Below are 19,977 nucleotides of genomic sequence, written 5' to 3' on the forward strand. Positions count from 1 at the left end.
TGTCCACTTTCTTCATCAACCAAGGATTGCCCAGCACCGTGGTTGACAGGCCCCTCAACTAGGTCTGACCCATCTCCCACACTTCAGCCCTCACCCTGGATGTTCTCCCCAACAACAGTGATTGCCCCCCCCCCCCCGTCTTGTCCTCACCTCCCATCCCACCAGCATCCACATCCAGAGGATCATAGTCACCATTTCTGCCACACACAGTGGGTTGTCACCACCAGACGTATAGTCCCCTCCCTTGTTTGTCAACCTTCTGCAAGAACCATTCCTTCCAGGACATTCTGTCTACTCCTCCTTCATTCTCAACATTCCCCCACAGCCCCACTGCACCTCCACTTGCGACCATAGAAGATGTAACATCTGCCCATTTACTTCCTCCTTCCTCAGTATCCAAGGGCCCAAGATACCTTCCAGGTGAAGCAGTGCTCTTCCTGTGCTTTACTCCATCTAGTCTACTGCATTTACTGCTCACAGTGTAGTCTCCTCTACATTGGGAAACAAAGTGTAGATTGGGTGACTGCTTCATGGAACGTCTACATTCTGTCCACAAAAAAGATGGTGAGCTTCCAGTTGCCTGCCACCTCAACACTCTACCTTGTTCCCTAGACAACATCTCTATTTTGGGACCTGCTGCAGTGCTTCAGCAAAACTCAGCTGAAAGAACAGCATCAGTGATAATGGGAACTGCAGATGCTGGAGAATCCAAGATAACAAAGTGTGAAGCTGGATGAACACAGCAGGCCAAACAGCATCTCAGGAGCACAAAAGCTGACATTTTGGGCCTAGACCCTTCATCAGAGAGGCTCTCTGATGAAGGGTCTAGGCCCGAAATGTCAGCTTTTGTGCTCCTGAGATGCTGCTGGGCCTGCTGTGTTCATCCAGCTTCACACTTTGTTATCTTGAAAGAACAGCATCTCATTTTTTGTTTGGAAACTCTACAACTGTTTAGACTCAATATCGAGTTCAACACTTTTAGGGTTTGAGGCACCTTTTGCCATCTCCTTACCCCAAACCCCTCCCCCTCACACCAAGCCTTGTGATCAAATGGTCTGCTATTACACTCTGCTGATGTTATCCTCTAATAGTCCCCATTAGTAGGTGATTCATTCTCCCAACCTGACCATTATCCATTCCTTTGTCTGTTCAACTGTTTTTCTCTGTCTTTGGGCTGTATCTCCACTTGTCATTTACTCCTTACCCCTTCTCCCCACCCAGCTTCTAAATTAAAAAAACTGTTCCCTAGTTACCATCAGTTCTGAGGAAGGGCTGTTGGACCCAAAACGTTAACTCTAATTTCTGTCCACAGATGCTGCTGCACCTGCTGAGCTTTTTTCCGAGCAATTTCTGTTTTTGTTTCTGATTTCCAGCATCAGCAGTTCTTTCATTTTTTAAAAATATTGGAGTTTTCTCACCAACATCTAGGTTGAAAGATGGGTTTCTTTTCAACTGATCAACATAAAGTATACATTTTGCCATGGAAATATTGTAAAGGTTTCATCCTCGTTTGCTAAAACCTCTTGGCCTACCTGTCAGTCATGAAGCTTCAAATGTATAATTTATGAAAAAACTCAACTCAAAATCAAAAATCATTCTCAAATTTATAAAAGACCCCCTTAGGCTACTTCCAAAACATTGCACTTAATGGTATAAAAGAATCTTTTATTTTGAACATTTCCCTTCATACGTGTATCAGATATAACTATACGCATTCCAGTCTGCACTAACTAGTCAGCACCTGCTGAGCAATTAATTTCTTCAGAACAATGAGTCACTTAAGTGTATGTACATGTATTCAGAGAATTCCCAAATTGTTGCACTATGCTGAGTTCTGCCAACAAGCCAAACCATTGTAAAGACCGTGCGGAAACTGACACAGATAATGCAGGTGTTGAAATGAAGTTGGAAGAGTATTTTTTTGTTTTGAGACATGGGCATTGACAGCTGGGGTAGCATTGATTACTCATCTCTGGTTGCCCTTGAAGAGTTGGTGGTGACCTGTCACCTTCAACTGTTGCAGGCTGTTTGACAATGGCAAACCCTCAATGCTGTTAGGGAGAGAGTTCCAGGATTTTAACTCAGGCACACTGAAGGAGTGGTGATGTAGTTCCAAGTCAGGATGGTGAATATTTTGGAGGAGGATATGTAGGCGGTGTTATTCCCATGTTTCTTCAGCCCTTGCCCTTATAGATGTTAGTCTTCATGGGATTGAAAAGTGCTCTCTCAGGACCCTTAGAAAATTTGTGCAATTGTCCACAAATAGAACTTTGTTTTGATGATACAGTCACATATATTCCCAATCCAAGCTCAAGTATATATCATTTTCTCCTCTAAATAAATGATGCTATTTGTTGACGGAACAAACCTCAATCTACCTGTATCGTAGCAGAAAAATATTCATATTATTTTTAAACTATTTTTCTCTGGTAAAACCTTAAAACATTAAAACAATGTAATCTATGCTTCATTGTTGAAAGGTATGTTTTGTTTTACGTTAATAATCTTCACAAACAAAAGCTCAATAAAGCATAAATCAGGTGATCATCAATGTGGTCCTCAAGTCTACCTTAAGCTTTTCTAGTAATTTATGTTTCTGTACATTCTGAAAATTAACAAGTGTTAGGTATTTCCAAGTGCAGCCTGGCAAAGAGATCTGCTTCCTTATAAAATGCATTTCATCCAGAGCCCTTAGGATCAATAAGATGAAAAATTGGTCCAGAACCATTTAGTTACTGACCATCTGTCAGTAAAGGTGGCCACAATTTAAAATGAGCCTGTTTAATTTTATTTTGATTTCATTGTACATGATTTTGAAATTGTATTCAATCAAAACACTTTTATTATCCAGAAAATACATGTGAAAATTGACTGAAGAATTTGATCAGTGGGCTTAATGTGAAGTTTCAGCTGAGGCCCTTCTCTCTACTATGTATCTAACTGATGGAAGTTTTATTTCTCAACCTGTTTATGCTGCAGGCTGTCCCTATATCTCTGTATGAGTATTAACAAACTCTTTCAGCAGAATATTCTGGCTACAGGCTGTCTAAGGTTTCTCAAAGACATGAGCCTGCTGAATACCATCACTGTCTCTGCGCTGTTAAGGATTTCTGGAGGCAGACCTGTTCCATTCTTGCTCATTTCACACTGTTTTGTACATTGTGTGTATCTATTGATTGTTCTTTTGACAGCTTCCTTTTTTTTTCTTTTTTGGTTTCTCTCAGCACATGAAGGTAAAAGGACATCTGCTGGTAAGGTTTTACCTGTGACTGTGTAACTTACAAATCCTCACTAATCTTTACTGTCACTGTATATCAAGAATTAGGCAGAAATTATTACACCTCCCATATAGCACCCACCCTTCCAGTTTTCAAAACATGATCCATTCAACGATTCAGAAATTATTTTCTCATGCTGAATGTCACATAGTTCATTAAGGAAAATACGGCCAAAGTGAAATAGGTTAAGTTTGTATTTCCATTGGATTATCACTTAAAGCTTCAAAACATTGGATACACAACTTTGTTATCTGAGGATGATTGCAATCATCTAGTCTGCTTTGACAGACAAAACACAGAATTTTTGAAACATTCTAATTAATTCCTAACCTAATCTGAATGAATCCTAATTACTTAAATTTGAAATTAAAAATCCCAATCAATTATAAACCAGATTTGAACCTCTCTTTGGTATTTGTACAGTGACAATATTTTCTGACATGTCTTCAAGAAGGTTGTTACAGATCTTAACAAACCTGGGTATGAAAGATTAAGATCTTGAAAGAATTTGTCAGGGCATGACCCACAATACATTCAATTTTCAAATTTTCTTTGCAGATATATCTCCAAAAGCTCAATGGGTGCAAGCATTTTATAGTAATGTAGTATAGTAGTTCAAAAGAAGTAAAGATGAGCAATTATATTGTAATTTTCACAACCTCAGAACATTTCAAAGTACATTACTACCCGTGACACACTTTGTATTGTCATCATGCTTATAATGTCAGAAATTCAGATGTCAAATTGGACAGAAAAGTTTCATATTTATTCGTTGATAAGTGCCGTGTTGGCTAATCACAGCCAGGGCAAATGTGGCCCCAAACAAGAAAGAGGGGAGAAATTATCTGGTAACACCCTACTGAAAGTTTCATGCCAATTGATGTGTTTCTTACTTCCTCCACTGTCTCAGGTTGTAAGTGTCCACAACCTCAGGATTGTCTTGAACCTGATGCGAGCTTTCCTACCAGTACGCTTGCCATCACAAAATCTGCCTCCTTCCAATTCAGTGACATTGTCTACCTCCATCCCTGCCTTGAGTATACTAATGTTGTAGCCACTGACCATTCTATGCCTTCCATAATGTTCAATCTCATTTAAAACTCTGCTGCTTATACTCAATCCTACACTGAGCCCTTCTCAGTCATCAGCCTGCGTTGATCTACATTAACATCTCTTCCTCCAGTACTCTCACTTTGAAGTTCTCATCTTTATGTGTAAATCCCTTTATAGTTTTTCATCTTCCACTCATCTCCAGAGTCTCTTACAGCCCTGAAACCACCACCATCTACCTGCGCCCCTTTCTTATCCGGTTGATGTTCATTTTACTTCATTATGCATTGTTGAAACAAACTTGAATCTAAAGGCATATATAAATACAACTTTCCATTATTAAATAAGGTTGTTTCCTTTCTCCTAGCCTATCAATATCTCACCTTTTGCAGTGCCTTACACACGTTCTGCTTTAATACTGATCATTTTGAAATGTAAAACCAATCGGCCTATCTTGATGTTCCTGTCCATGTATGTTATCATAGTTTTGTTCGCGTTCTGATGACCAGTGTCACAAAGGGAGACAATACCACACATACTGATGCAAAAATGAAGGTTCTGAGGCCATATTTTTAGGCAAAAGTATGGGGTCGACTTTTACATCAGCAATGCTTGTGAGGGTATGACATCCTATGCCCGGTACTTTCAAGCAATCTTGAAATTACTCACCAAACTATTCCCACTAACCCCATTTCGAATACTAGCCCAAAGTACATTTTAAAAAATGAAGAATTCAGGGCCAAAATTTGAGGAATGCCTCTTGCACGAAATCAATGAGTACTTGAGTATTTATAGAAATGATTTTTTATAAGCTCTCTGATAATCCTTCCTTTTAAACGAAAATGATTTACGGCACTAATCTCTGCTGCACCCTGCATTAGTTAATCACAGTCAGGGAACCCCCACACCTGAAAGGACCAACGTTTGCTTGGTTCCCTTGATGGCTGTTATTTAGCTGTAACTGTGCTGAGATAAATAAATTCCACGAACAGAATCAGGCTGAGCTGCAATGGCCAAAGTTAAAGGAAGAAAACGTCCAAAATATCAAAATAAAACAAAATACTTGAAATATTCAGTAGGTCTGGCATTATCTATGGTGAGCCAAAAAGAGATGCTATTTGGAGTCAAATTTGACTGTTCTCTCCACAGATGCTGCCAGACGTGCTGAGCATTTCCAATGCTTTCTGGATTAATGAGTTTTAATGGCTCTGTGTTTACCAGCATTCATTGTTCACACTCGCATATTAGAACTGGAGTTTGGCTTGGTGCTAATTGATAGGAGAAATTAAGGGTGCTTCAATCTGTGGACTGATCTTTGACATTGTATCATCGCAGAAAAACAATTGAAAATGACAAAAAAAAACTTTGATTTTGGTAATCAATACATTCAGTGATTTTGGGAAGCTCAGACAGGCAAATCTAGTTTTACATTTAGCCCAGAGGTACTTATGGCTGTGAAACAGAAGTATCCAGAAGGTAAAGAATACAAACCAATCTGTGATATACAGTAACATTACTTCTTAATACTTACATGAATGCTCCCTTTTCCTTCTTTTCAAGCTTACGTTCAGAGTTCTGTACATTTCCTTTCTGGTTGAATATTATTGCTCCCTCACCTGATAACCTAAAATCCTATTGAACTGTCTAACACGACTGCTATGCAAAGTTGTACTACATTACTGGCTCTGTTGGTGCTTTGCAGTCCCCAAATTACCATTGCTTTTTTCACATCTGTGTTGGCACATAGTTGTGTCATAGATTTTTTTAAAAATCACTGGTATTGCATTGGTGTCAGCTAAAAAGCCAGAAGTATTGAAGCTGCACGCAAATAAAACTCTGCTTTCTCCGTCCCCACCATGCTGAGCCAATGCCTCTAATGCAATTTCAAACAAATGCAAGGTCTCATCTGAGGAATTTCAGATGAGAGTAACAACCAAATCTAGATTTCTGAAGTGAGTTTCAAAGCAGTTTAGCAAACTCTTCCACCCAAATCTGATTACACAGATTCAATCCTATTGTCATCTAGAACTCTCTTAGATCATATCAGATCAGCAGTTCTCAGTGGCTGGTCTGTTCATGTTCTGTAAATCAAATCAAACTGGGATGGCCTCAGGCTGCCAGCTAGTCGTTTTGGAATAATTCAGATCTGTAGCTGTCGGGCAATGGGGATGAGACTGGTGGGAACAACTGTATCCTAAATAGATAGTTTTCCTCCGGATGAATATGGTCTTGACAGAAGTACGCAGAAATCCTTAACCTAGGCTGCTTTCATCCCAGGCTGAAGGAGAATACAAAATAATGAGGAGAAAAATAAAGCTTTACGATTTTATAACAACTATGTCATGTCTAATAAAAATGAAAGTATTATGTTCCAATACCATTGACAGTATTTCACTTAATTGATTATTTCCCAACACTCTAAGGTCATGAATGCAGTTAAGTTTAAAAAATACTTTCTCCAATTTTCATGAAAATAGACAGAATCTGTCAAAACATTAAGATGCCATTGTTAGTTCTTCAAAATATAGAAGGAATCTCTGCTGTAGTCTATACTTCATCAGTACATGGAGCAATTATTCTAGACTATTCTTTGCTCTATGCTGAAAAAGTTAACATTATTATAAAGAAGTAAATGGCATTGGCCTAATGCCAAAGCACTTTGCAACAACAGCTTCATTTGAGTTGGAAATGTGCAGGTATGTGTATTAAGGTTGGGTAATAGGGAGTGACACTTCAATTATAAGGTTAGATTTGTGACTTAAAGCTGTCTGAATACACATTTTTTCTTTCTCTAATGCATGATAAATCTCAAAGTGATTCGAACTTGGCAAATCCTTTTAATTGCTGTGATGCAGTAACGTAAATTTTGTCTTTGATTCTTTGTAAAATGTCACTTGGAGGTGACTATCATGTCACTTTTACATCAGCTTTATCTGCCGGTGCTGCAAAGCCTGTTTCATTTAGATTGGTACTTTGCTATAGCAAGAATTCAACCATAAAGGCTACAAAATCAAAATTGGCATAATTGTTTAAAAACACAAATCACAGAGGTTACTTCCAGTTACAAATTTTCAATATTGACGAGCAAGTGAAGGTTCAGCAGATCCATAATCTCCGCAAAGGCTAACTTCAAAGATCAAAGTCCTCTGCTGCACCTGTCCAGTTTATCTGCAGGAATTTGGGAGCAACAAAGTTTTTGAATTGTGTCTTTGTAGGCTCTGCCAGAGCCACTATTACTGCATAATCTACATAGTCCTTTTTTGCCGAAGTATAAATTCAAATAGGTAAATTAAATTACTGTAATGCTGTTAATTGTTTATTCATATTAATAGCATTGAATCCTGATACAGAAATGTCACTTAAGTGTTCGAAACCAAAGAACAAAACTACCAGATTTGCTAAAGTTGGCTGTTGGAAAGATTTTGAGCGAAATGGATCCTCCTGTCTTCTAATCATAGCAAATTTCTTTATGTTGATGTTGCACCTCCTGCACCAGACTTGTAAATTAGGAGCCGACAGCTCTAACTTGACACTTAAATCAATAAAAAAGCTACCAAAATTCCGTACAGTCTGGTAATCATAGCCCAAGAAAGTGCAAAGATTTTTATAATTTCAGGAATCCCACTCTCATTTTTGAGAGTGGGATTATTGAACAAGTGCTTCAGAGCTTAGGGGCAGCACGATGGCTCAGTGATTAGCACTACAGCCTCACAACACCAGGTGCCCAGGTTCAATTCCAGCCTTGGGTGACTGTCTGTGTGGAGTTTGCACATTCACCCCGTGTCTGTTTGGGTTTCCTCCGGGTGCTCCGGTTTCCTCCCACAGTCCAAGGATGTTCAGGCGAGGTGAATCGCCCATGTTAAATTGCCCATAATGTTCAGGGGTGTGTGGGTTATGTGGAATGGGTCTGGCTGGGATGCTTCAAGGGGTGGTGTGAACTTGTTGGGCTGAGGGGCCTGTTTCCACACTAGGGAATCTAATCTATCTAATCTTAAAGAAAACTATTTGAAAAGAAAATACAGGGGTTGTACTTTTTGGTGCAGTTAAGTCAGATCCTACAAAATTTGCATTTTATTCATGCTGCCTGCTTGGACATTGGTCTGAGTTTCATTTCTGATATTCCTGTATATTAATGAAGGTATATACTGCCTCAGAGCAGCATTTAACCTGAAATCATCTTCAGTTAGTTGAGCATGGCTGAGGGATGCTGCCGCCTTCAGTCACCCCAGTCACCCCATTCCTGATGGCCTCTCCTCAAGTCACCTGATATGGACATCAACCTGAAGACAGCTGCAGTTGAGTCTACTGGACAGGAATTCATCTGCTTCATGGAGGCATAACAATACTAGCTACTCACCTAAAGAATTGGAATGAGACTCTGGGTCCAATTTAATGCCGACCTTAGGCCTTTTACTTGAATCAGGTATGTTATTAGTTGTGTATCCAATAATGGACAATAACCAATTTCTGCACACTTAGTCTCTTTTTAAACTATTTTGTCTGTTAGCTAGAAATAACACAGAACTGAGATACTTGTAAAGCCTAACATGAACGTAATGCTCTTGTTAATCAGCACCTGTCAGATTGAAAGGCACCTCTGTACTGATGAGAAGATAAGTGATGGAATTAATTGGAAAGAATCTATTATACATCACCACTTCTAAACATATCTTCCAACAGTCAACAAAAGAGCAAGATTTTTCACAATAGTAGATCTGAATATTTTAACATGTATAGGAATGTTGAACAAGAGATGTGTCGATAACTGTAGCATTGGACTGTAGACCATTGAGTGTTATCCTTTGGACTGTGTTTAAATTAAGGATGCTGGTGGATAGCATGGGCCAGTTTCTTGGTTAGCTCCTTTTATGAATGGTTTTGTAAAGTAGAGTTCCCATTTTTGGGGGAGAACTCACTGACCAGGAGACTTATACATCTTTATCTTATACAACAAATTGCATTGATGCCATGATGGAGGCAATGGCTTGGGCAATTTTGACTTCGCACTATAGGCGAATAATAAAATTATTTAAAAGTGTGTGTGATGTGATTGTATTTCTAAATCAGCATGTGTACATTGAATGGAGAGCATATTCAAACCTGCAGAACACACTTACATCACAAAAATTTGAAGCAAAATAGTGCAAAAGTTCCATCTTTTCAAGAAAGAAATGTTTGCTCTACATGAATTGCTTTGATGGTGATATGCATGTTTGTATAAACTAGACACATGAAAGTGCAAGAATTTGCCTTAATCAAGCAGATTCTCAAAGGCAAATGCAGTTTTAGTTTCTGCTAAAAATAAACTTTAATTCAGTTACATTTTGATCATTGTTTTATTATATCTTCTTTGTGCATTAGCTGTGTTGTGAGCTATCTGCCTCTTCTTGAATTTGAATGTTTCTTTTTGAATCCTTTATTATTCCTGGTTGCTGCTGTTATTTAAAGCTCATCACACAGTGTTCTGGATTTGAAGATTTCAAGTACACTGCTTGAATTAGATGAGAAAGAAAAGTTTCTGCAGCTGTAACAACTCCTGAGGCACTGGATCTATACCTTTTGCTGTCCTGGGACCAACATTTTATAGATCATTTCACAGAAATTCCAGCAAGCTAGAGGCAACCTTATTTTTCACTTCTGCCTCATCAGAGCAGCTGCCACATGGTCAATATGTCTGCTGTAAGAAAATCAGCATTTTGATTATCATAGGCTGTTCCTGTAGAAGACAATAAGATTTTAACCTGGCCCATATTTTCAGGCTGCAGTACTGACCTGCGTAGAGGAAGTGAAAAAATGCACTACAGTGACTTTTAGTACAAAGGCACCTTCCGTGGACACACAGCCTTTTTTCAGTTGATAGAATTTGCTTGAACCTTAAAGTTGGTACCAATATAGGCATCAAGAGCCTTAAATCAACTGATAGCTTGAAGGAGCAGAAAGGATTTGCATCAGCTGGTATCAGGTCATAGAAAACACATTAATGGAAAACAGTGCAGGACCAGGTAAAGAAATGAAGTATCCTGATCCCTTTCATGTTTCTAGATCCCCTATGCGTCCCCGTTTACCCTCTCACAGCTTCTATTGAGTGTCTTTGTGCTGTGTTTTGTGGTCAAAAGGAGGCCATTCAGCCCATCAAAGGGTCTTTCAAAGAGAAATCTATTTAGTCCCCTGTCCCCCGCCTGACCCAGTCAGGGAGCTGGCTTAAAGATCATGCCACTTAGGCAAATCTTTGAGTAAAAGGCCTATTCAGATTACATTCAGTCATTACATTCAGAGGAACATGAACACCCTCTACATAATGCCCCTCATCACCCCCTCCACCAACCCTGACTGGGTTTCACAGCTGTGAAATCTGCAATCTAAGCTAACCCATTCCCTGCTTTGAAAATGAAGGAAAATTGACATTTCAATCTTGATCCAAAAATTATGTGAAATAAAGTTAATTTTAGAAGCTGGAAATTTTACACTCGCCATAGTTGGTTATTTGTACTATTCTAATGAATCAATTTTTCAGTCTCTATAACGCTCCTCTTCTCTTACACAGCTATCTTTGATGTCTAGTTCTTTGTATTTAGTTGCAGAACAGACTTCAAATTTGATTCGATGAGAAAATTCCTATTTACTAAATTACATTCATATAGTGAATTTTGGCCTGGGTATAATAATTAAATGGACAACCCTAAGCTAAGTGTCTTTATGTTCACAATCCTCACTGTTTTGAATATTACCAGATTAATGCTCAATTTTACAGTGACAACTTTGGCAAACAGTGTGCAAAAATAGATCTCTAAGAAGTTCTACGTGCTTCATGATGCATCGTTACTAAAGCTTCCCATTATCTATTTTGGAAATGCAAGTATAGACATTATTAAAATGGTAGGCAATACTGGTTACCACTCCATTTGGTTTTGCGTTACTGATCAGGGCCAGATTAGTGCAATGAAATCGTAGTAGACATACACATTTACCAGGATTGCTTGTTTTTAATGAATCATATATGGGATTATCTTATGAAAATGTGAAGACTTCAATTTTAAAGCTTAAAACTGAATCACTGCAAAAAGTGTGAACATTTAATTTCACCCTAACATTTGCTCGAAAACGGTTACGTATTTGTGTTTCAATTAACGTATGCTCAGGTGGATACAACCATTTTAAAATAATGTTTCTGTCTTTTTATTTTCTTAAAGATACAGGTGCTCCGGCAGATCCTATAGCTCCAGTTATAATTATCCCGCCAAAAAATACAAGTGTAATCTTCGGGTTCCCTGAGGTTACAATGGAATGTGTGGCCAATGCCAGGTCAGTATGTCAAATTCTCACCATGCTCCATTTTGAGTGAAAATAGTTGTTAAAAGCACTTTTCCATCAGTCTCTTTTTCGAGAAACAGAAATTGTTGATATAAAAGAAAGCTTTAGAGATTTGGATGTTTAGCGAAATGGCAGCAATTCTACAGTAATTCCAATTGCAGTGTTTTTGAACAGCTTCAAATAATCAGCCGTAGACGGCATCTTTGAAAATTGCAGAGCTATTATACAGACACAGTGCAGTTTTATCTTTTTAAATAGTTTTCAACAAATGTATTCGCTTCTTTTTAAAAGTACTGATGAAATTAGTACCTTCGAGCGAAAGTGTAGGTTCTACTTGAATGTGGTCTGGATACAAAAAATAGTAAACACATTTGGCTGACTTCCAAAAGGATGCTGGAAAAGCAGTGACACAGGATTTCTGACCGTCTTTCAAATTGTCATTCTTTCATATGTGATGCTACAATATTGCACATAAACTGCAAGTACCAAATCAGAGCTGGTAGTCCTATAAATCACTACAGTAGGTGGGAACAGGAGCACACTGTTTCTTTGCAAATTGTACTCACAGGCTGATGGGTTTCTTGCCGCTCTATAAATGAAGTCATTCATTTTGGGAGAAATCTGAAAAATGGGAACAAAATCCCTGTGCCTGTGACTGCAATCAAATAGCATAGAAGCTTTAAGAGTTGTAGCTTTATGGGAGCTATTAAAAAAAATGACACAAATCCACTAGGAAAAGAATCAAAGAGAAGATATCACTGTTTGTGGAGCTTGCTAAGCACCACCATATTTCTGTCAAGATCTGGTATCTCAGTCCAGGAGTTCCCTTCGAGGATCAACACACACCAAAAGCGCTAGTGTGGTGAGCACAACTTTTAATTCATTAGTTTAAATCGGCTAGACCTGCTGTGTTTCTCATGTAATTTCATGTTTTTATGCATGGCAAACTATACTAGAGCTGGTATTATGCAATGAAATAGAATTAGTGAACTGTCTTGTAATGAAAGTGCTCCTAGGTCACAATGACTATAAATTTTTGGAATTTTACATTCAGTTTGAGGGAGACAACACTGGATCCAAGGCGAGTATTTTATACTTAAATAAAGGTCACTAAAAGGGCATAAAAGCAGAACTACCTGAAGTGATGCAGCAAATTAGGTTAGGGGTTATATCATAGAATCTCCACAGTGTGGAAACAGGCCCTTCAGACCAACAAGTCCACACCGACGCTCAGATCATCCCATCCAGAGGTAATGTCATTGGAGATGCTGTGCGAAATATTTAAAGAAGTATTTCAGAATACAGGCAATAAATAAATTTGAGCAAGAAAGAAAAGCTCCAAAGGAAGCATTACCAACCTTTGTCAATTAAAAACAAAATTAAAAATAATATCAAACTGAAACAAAAAGCATTTAAATAAACAAAGATAGCTGCAAATAATATGGATTAAAAAAAGCAAAGAATGATTTTGAAATTAAAAGTGAAGGAAAATTAAAGTATGAGAGAGAATTAGAAATATGAAACAGGCATTTTTATAGATATTTAATATAGAAAAGCATTAATGAAAGTGAATATTGATCATTCGAAAGTAAGTCTACAGTTAATACTGAAAATTAAAGAGAATGCAAGAAAAATGAGTGGGTATTTTTCATCAGTCTTCATTTATAGAAAATACAAGTAACATCCAAGAAAGCGGGATCAAGAAAGTTGTTGGAACTACAGCTGACAATAAGTGTAATACTAAAGATATTCATCCTTGTATCATGAAAGCAATGGCTAGTGAGATAATTAATACATTGGTTTTAATGTTTTAAAGTTCCTCTCTGATGAAGGGTCTAGGCCCGAAACGTCAGCTTTTGTGCTCCTGAGATGCTGCTTGGCCTGCTGTGTTCATCCAGCCTCACATTTTATTATCTTGGAATTCTCCAGCATCTGCAGTTCCCATTATCTCAGATAATTAATACATTGGTTTTAATGTTTTAAAGTTCCCTGGCTCAAGGTAGATTCTACTATATTGGAAGTATATCTCTTTTATTTGAATATGGAGGGAGACGGAAAACAGGTAATAGTTTAACAAGTGTTCAAAGGAAGATATTAGAAGATAATATTAAACACGTTGTAATAGGACTCTTAGAAAAATTGAAGGCAATCATGCAGAATTAATATGGCTTTGTGAAAGGAAATCATGTTTAACCAATTTATTCGAGTTCTTTGAGGAAGTAACATATGCTGTGGAGAAGAAGAATTGGAAGATGTAATGTACTTCAATTTCCAGAAGGCGCTCAAGAATGTACCATATGAAATGTTATTGCAGAAAACAAAAGCCCACACTGGCAGGAATCCAACATTGGTTAGTAAACAGGAAACAGAGAGTAGACATAGATGTGTAATTTTCTGGTTGTCAAAATGCAATGAGTTGTCTGCACCAATGCTGAGACCTCAACCTTTTGCAATTCATATGAATGGCTTAGATGAAAGGATTGAAGGTATAATTTGCTAAATACGATGTTGACACCAAGATAGATAAGAAAGTATGTTGTCAAGATGACATGATGATATAATAAGGTAAATGAGTGAGCGATAACCAAGAAAATTGAGTATAATGTGGGGCAAAGTGGAACTATCCATTTCAGCAAGCAGTATAAAAAAGCATATTTAAAAAGCATAAATAGTGAAAAATTGCATAGATCTGAGACGTGGAAGAAACAGGTGTCTTTGTGAATAAATTGTAATTATTATGCTAGTTCAGAATGTAATTAGGACAGGTAATAGTATCTGTTTGTTTATTGCGAGTAGTATGGAATATAAATGTAAGGATGTTATGCTTCATTTGCACAGGGGATCAGTGAGACCACGTCTAGAACAATGTGTACATTCAGGATTGGATTTCTTATTTAAGGAAAGCTGTAAATGCATTGCAAAGAAGTCAGAGCATGTTTACTAGACTAATACCTGGAAAGGGCAAATTGTCTTATGAGGAAAGCTTAGACAGCTGGCTTGCATGCACTCGAGTTGAGAAGGTTTAATGCTGACTAAAACATATAACACCATGAGGGATCTTGATAAGGGTGTTTTCCTATTGTGAGAGAGCCTAGAAGAAATGATCACTGTTTCAAGATAAACAGTCTCTAAGACAGCGAAAGATTTCTTTTCTCACAGAGGATTGAGAGTCTTTGAAACTTTCTTCCACAGAAGGCAGTTGAAGTAAAATCTTTGAGTATTTTTAAGTCAGAAGTATATAGATTTTTAACAAACATGAGGGTAAAAAGTTAACAGGGGGCTTATCTGAAGCAATCAGATCAGCTACAATCTTATTCAGCAGCAGTCTAGACTCAAAGGGCAGAATGATCTACTCCTAAAAATCCCATATGCGTTTGTATGTTCATATGCAGGTTAATAATGATAGCCCTTGGAGTGATGTCAACAAAGGGCTATGGTAACTGCTAGAACAGATTCCTTTCATCTCTCACTAACGTAAGAAGGCTACTTCTTTTAAGTTTCAAAATGATGAGGATTTAAATTACTTCAATGCTTGACAGTTCCTCAGACCTTACCTGTCCTTTCCATCTCCTCCATAAATGAATGACTACCCTCCAGGATGAAACCTTTGTTCGAGTAAAAAGTGAATCTTTTTGAACTCACCCAGCTGACATTGGATGTGTGATATTGTGTGAGTTTGTACCTCCTTTCCCTTCTGGCACAACAGAGATCTGTTGGAGATAGCAAGAACTGCAGATGCTGGAGTCAGAGATAACAACGTGTGGAACTGGAGGAACGTAGCAGGCCAGGCAGCATCAGAGGAGCAGGAAAGTTGACACTTCGGGTCGCGAAACATCAACTTTCCTGCTCCTCTGATGCTGCCTGGCCTGCTGTATTCCTCCAGCTCCACAATTAGAGATCTGTTGGAAATGGGGTCAGCACCTGGGAATCCTGAAGAAATCAGGCCAAGTACAGTTGCTCATTTAATTCACATGTTAGATCTTAAGCTTTTCCCAGTGTTTTCAGTGAAGGATTGTAAAGTTACTATAATGTCCAGGGAAGATGTTAGAACTCATGTTAAAATCTTTTGAAGAAAAATCACAGAATTATACAACATTTAGCTCAAGTGGTTCATGCACTAGTTTAGTTCAACATCCGCTTTCTTTTCTGACACAACCAGCATAACCTCTATTCCTTTCTGCCACCTGTGATTATCCTCTAAATATCATTCACCTCAGTACTGCTTGTGGTATAACACACTGCCCTCTAATTACCCTCGCGATAAAACAAACAGCCCCGAGTTGTGGCTTCTGACAGGTGGAAATATCTTTTGTGTTTACCAATCACAACATTCATTAGGTAAAAGATCAGATTACCCCCCAGCCTTTTGTTTTCTATCTCAAAGAATCCAGCATTTGTAAAGAGAAATAACTGCTCATTTCTGAAATCCTTGTTTTTTTTCTACAACTCTCAAGCACCTCTAAGTTTTTTTCAGATATAGAGGCAAGAGCTTTGCACATATGGATAATCACCTGAAATGATACGCCTCTCACCAAGACAATACTGTTTAGGCCAGATTTCGATTCACTAAAAGTACTGTCTGCTGACATTTCTGTCCTTTTGTCTACTAGTCGAACAATTGGGTAGATATCTGTTTAGGCTTTGCAAGCATTAACAGAGAAATTCTATTAATCTTTCCATAGAAACTAGCACTAAAAAGGTAGCAAGTACTTCATATTTGACTAATAAAACTGATCTTACACATCTCTCCAGCTACATTTTCAGATGCATTATTAACCCAAATTAAGAGGTACTTAAAAACTGTTTCAGGCAAGGAGCAGCAATTAAATTGCTTTCAATTGGTTTCAAACAAAGATGCACTTCATCAGCACAGTCAGTTTTCTGTCACGCCACTCAGAAGCCAAAATATTAATAAATTAATTGATTCGTTGTTGTACAGTTATATGTTTCCAGCTTGCTCCTTTAAACACTGGTTCCCAGATTAAAAATAAGGTCTTTAACAGTGATTCGTCAAGTTGCAAGTTTGCACAAGTCACAAACAAGTCCTATCTATGGAGTGACTCCCATTCTCTTAATGTCCCCATTCTGTCTGTTTCTGTATCATCCTCTATTAATGTGCATCACATTGAGCAAATAAAGATTAGTTGTAATAAAAGCATATCGAAAAAATACATTCCACAAAGAATTCATGATTTAATGTCAACTTAAATGAAGTAGGTAAGTGAGTATCACATGTGGGTTTCACAAAAAATAATCATTTGAATTTTGATAACCTCTTCACAAGAACCAAATATGAATAGCATATCAGATACATGGCAAACATTTAGGAATTGACATTGATACTGCCCAGATCAACTTAATTAAATGCTGAGCCAATTGTATGCAATTACACAAATACATAATTATTTCACCAATGTATTGTACTGCAAACTACAGCAATTAAAAGAAAATAAAAATAATTTTACATACTCTTCATTATTTAGCTTTTCATAAGTAGCTCAAATTTCCTACTGCATGAAACAAAAACAAAAGTTGAACTATGACTTGAGAATTGAAATGTCATGCGAATGAAACATGCAACAGCTTCTGAGGAACATTTCCACTATTATCACTTCAACAGAAAGCGGCTGCCTTAAGGTAAGGCTATGTAATTTGGGCAGCAGCAACCCATCAGTAACCATTCTTCATGTATCAGAATGGAAAGAGATGGATGGCTGCCAGCTCAGTACTGCTAAACCTGTTATCTCTTTTAACTATCTATTGATTTTGGACAATTTCTTTTCACACTGCATGTGAGAACAGAATAGGTGGGGGAGAGAACAGGGAAAGAGAGAGAGAATTGTTGTAAGATTCATGCATTAAAAAAGAATCGCAAAATCATCAAACAGTTTAAGAAATTCAAAGTTTTGGAAAACTGAACACAAGAGGGGATAAAACTAATGACAAAAAGTTTGAGAACACAGTGTGAGGCTGGAGGAACACAGCAGGCCAGGCAGCAGCAGACATTTCAACTTTAGAGAAAGTTTGAGTTTGAAAGTTATATGTTTCCAGCTTCCTAATTTAAACACTGGTTCCCAGATAAAAACAAAGTCTTTAACAGTGATTTATCAAGTTGCCAGTTTGCACACTTCAAAAGCAAGAACTATTAATGGAGTGACTCCCTCTCTCTCAATGTCCCCATTCTCTGTTTGTTTCTGTATCATCCTTCTTTCGAGCTCAAGCTTTCCTCCAACATGACACTGATCACTTCATTTAGAACATTCATTACCCATGCAATGAAATACGACAGAGCAAAATTTTAATCTGTTACAGTGGCTTGTACTTCAAGAACACTTTAGCAGCAGATGTCATAAAGATCGTATGATTCTCCTTGCCTGTTGCCTTAGTTAAAGGTGCTTGTTCCCTTCGGCTTAGTTGATAGCACTGCTACCTCAGAGCACCAGGGAACTGGGTTCAGTTCCAACCTCAAGCATTCCTTTGTGTGAAGTTTGCACGTTCTCTGTGCCGTCGTGGGTTTTGTCGAGGTGCTCTGATTTCTTCACACTGTCCAAAGATATGCAGATTAGGTGGATTGGCCATGCTAAATTGCCCATAGCATCCAGGGATGTGCAAGCCAGGTAGATTAGCCATGGAAAATGCAGGTTGTAGGTAGGGTGTGTCTGGTTGTGTTGCTCTTCATAGGGTCGGTGTGGACTCCATGAATCGAACGGGCTGCTTTCACGCTGTAGGGATTATAGACAATAGACAATGGGTGCTGGAGTAGGCCATTCGGCCCTTCGAGCCAGCACCACCATTCATTATGATCATGGCTGATCATCCACAGTCAGTATCCTGTTCCTGCCTGATCCCCATAACCCTTGATTCCACTATCTTTAAGAGCTCTATCCATCTCTTTCTTGAAAGTACCCAGAGAGTTGGCCTCCACTGCCTTCTGGGGCAGAGCATTCCATGTATCCACCACTCTCTGGATGAAGAAGTTTTTCCTCAACTCTGTTCTAAATGGCCTACCCCTTATTTTTAAACTGTGTCCTCTGGTTCTGGACTCCCCCATCAACAGAAACATGCTTCCTGCCTCCAGAGTGTCCAATCCCTTAATAATCTTATACACCTCAATCAGATCCCCTCTCATCCTTCTAAACTCGAGTGTATACAAGCCCAGAGATAATGGGAACTGCAGATGCTGGAGAATTCCAAGATAATAAAATGTGAGGCTGGATGAACACAGCAGGCCAAGCAGCATCTCAGGAGCACAAAAGCTGACGTTTCGGGCCTAGACCCTTCATCAGAGAGCTCTCTGATGAAGGGTCTAGGTTCGAAACGTCAGCTTTTGTGCTCCTGAGATGCTGCTTGGCCTGCTGTGTTCATCCAGCCTCACATTTTATTATCTTGTATACAAGCCCAGTCGCTCCAATCTTTCAACATATGATAGTCCCGCCATTCCGGGAATTGACCTCATGAATCTACGCTGCACTCCCTCAATAGCCAGAATGTCCTTCCTCAAATTTGGAGACCAAAACTGCACACAGTACTCCAGGTGCGGTCTCACCAGGGCCCTGTACAGCTGCAGAAGGACCTGTTTGCTCCTATACTCAATTCCTCTTGTTATGAAGGCCAGCACGCCATTAGCTTTCTTCACTGCCTGCTGTACCTGCATGCTTGCTTTCATTAACTGATGTACAGGAACACCCAGATCTCGTTGTGCTTCCCCTTTACCTAACTTGACTCCATTGAGATAGTAATCTGCCTTCCTGTTCTTGCCACCAAAGTGTATAACCACACATTTATCCACGTTAAACTGCATCTGCCATGCATCCGTCCACTCACCTAGCCTGTCCAAGTCACCCTGTATTCTCATAATATCCTCCTCACATTTCACACTGCCACCCAACTTTGTGTCATTGTGGATTCTAAGATGTATTAATTTAAACAATATTAAAGAAGAATAAAAATTCAGGGAAAGAAGCCTAAAATAATGAGAATAGTGCAGAATAGCAACATTGGCTAAAATAATTCCTGAAGATTTTCAAATAATTTTTCTACCTTTGATTATGCAAAGTCAATTATGGTTACTTTATAAAGAATAATCTGTCTTTATTTGATATTTACAAATTGGTATTCTGGAAATGGCAGCCATTTATTCCATGTGACTAATATTAGCTGAAGTACCTTAGAGATTGGGCATTGTGGAGCTGTAGCCCTCTCTCAGTATGCATAATCGCTGTTTTAGTGTCTGACCTACACTATGTACATAAGAAGCTTTGTAGGCATTTGAGTGCAGCCTCCTAGGAATTGGGAATCACATAAACATGCATAAGGAAATGTTTGGAAAATGTCACAA

At 38.4% G+C, this 19,977-nt stretch overlaps 1 protein-coding gene across 4 annotated transcripts in view; it reads left to right on the forward strand.

The window, feature by feature from the left end:
- sdk2b (sidekick cell adhesion molecule 2b) overlaps positions 1–19,977 on the forward strand; it is an 892,722-nt gene that overhangs the window by 581,027 nt on the left and 291,718 nt on the right. For 2 of the 4 annotated variants that reach the window (XM_059653700.1, XM_059653701.1), the window contains exons 6-7: positions 3,225–3,251; positions 11,519–11,630. In XM_059653700.1, the coding sequence (XP_059509683.1) occupies positions 3,225–3,251; positions 11,519–11,630 (139 nt within the window). The remainder of the gene's footprint in view (positions 1–3,224; positions 3,252–11,518; positions 11,631–19,977) is intronic. The other 2 variants (XM_048555196.2, XM_048555197.2) reach the window with 1 other exon arrangement.

Source organism: Stegostoma tigrinum, chromosome 22, assembly GCF_030684315.1.
Source record: "Stegostoma tigrinum isolate sSteTig4 chromosome 22, sSteTig4.hap1, whole genome shotgun sequence".
NCBI classification, from domain to species: domain Eukaryota; kingdom Metazoa; phylum Chordata; class Chondrichthyes; order Orectolobiformes; family Stegostomatidae; genus Stegostoma; species Stegostoma tigrinum.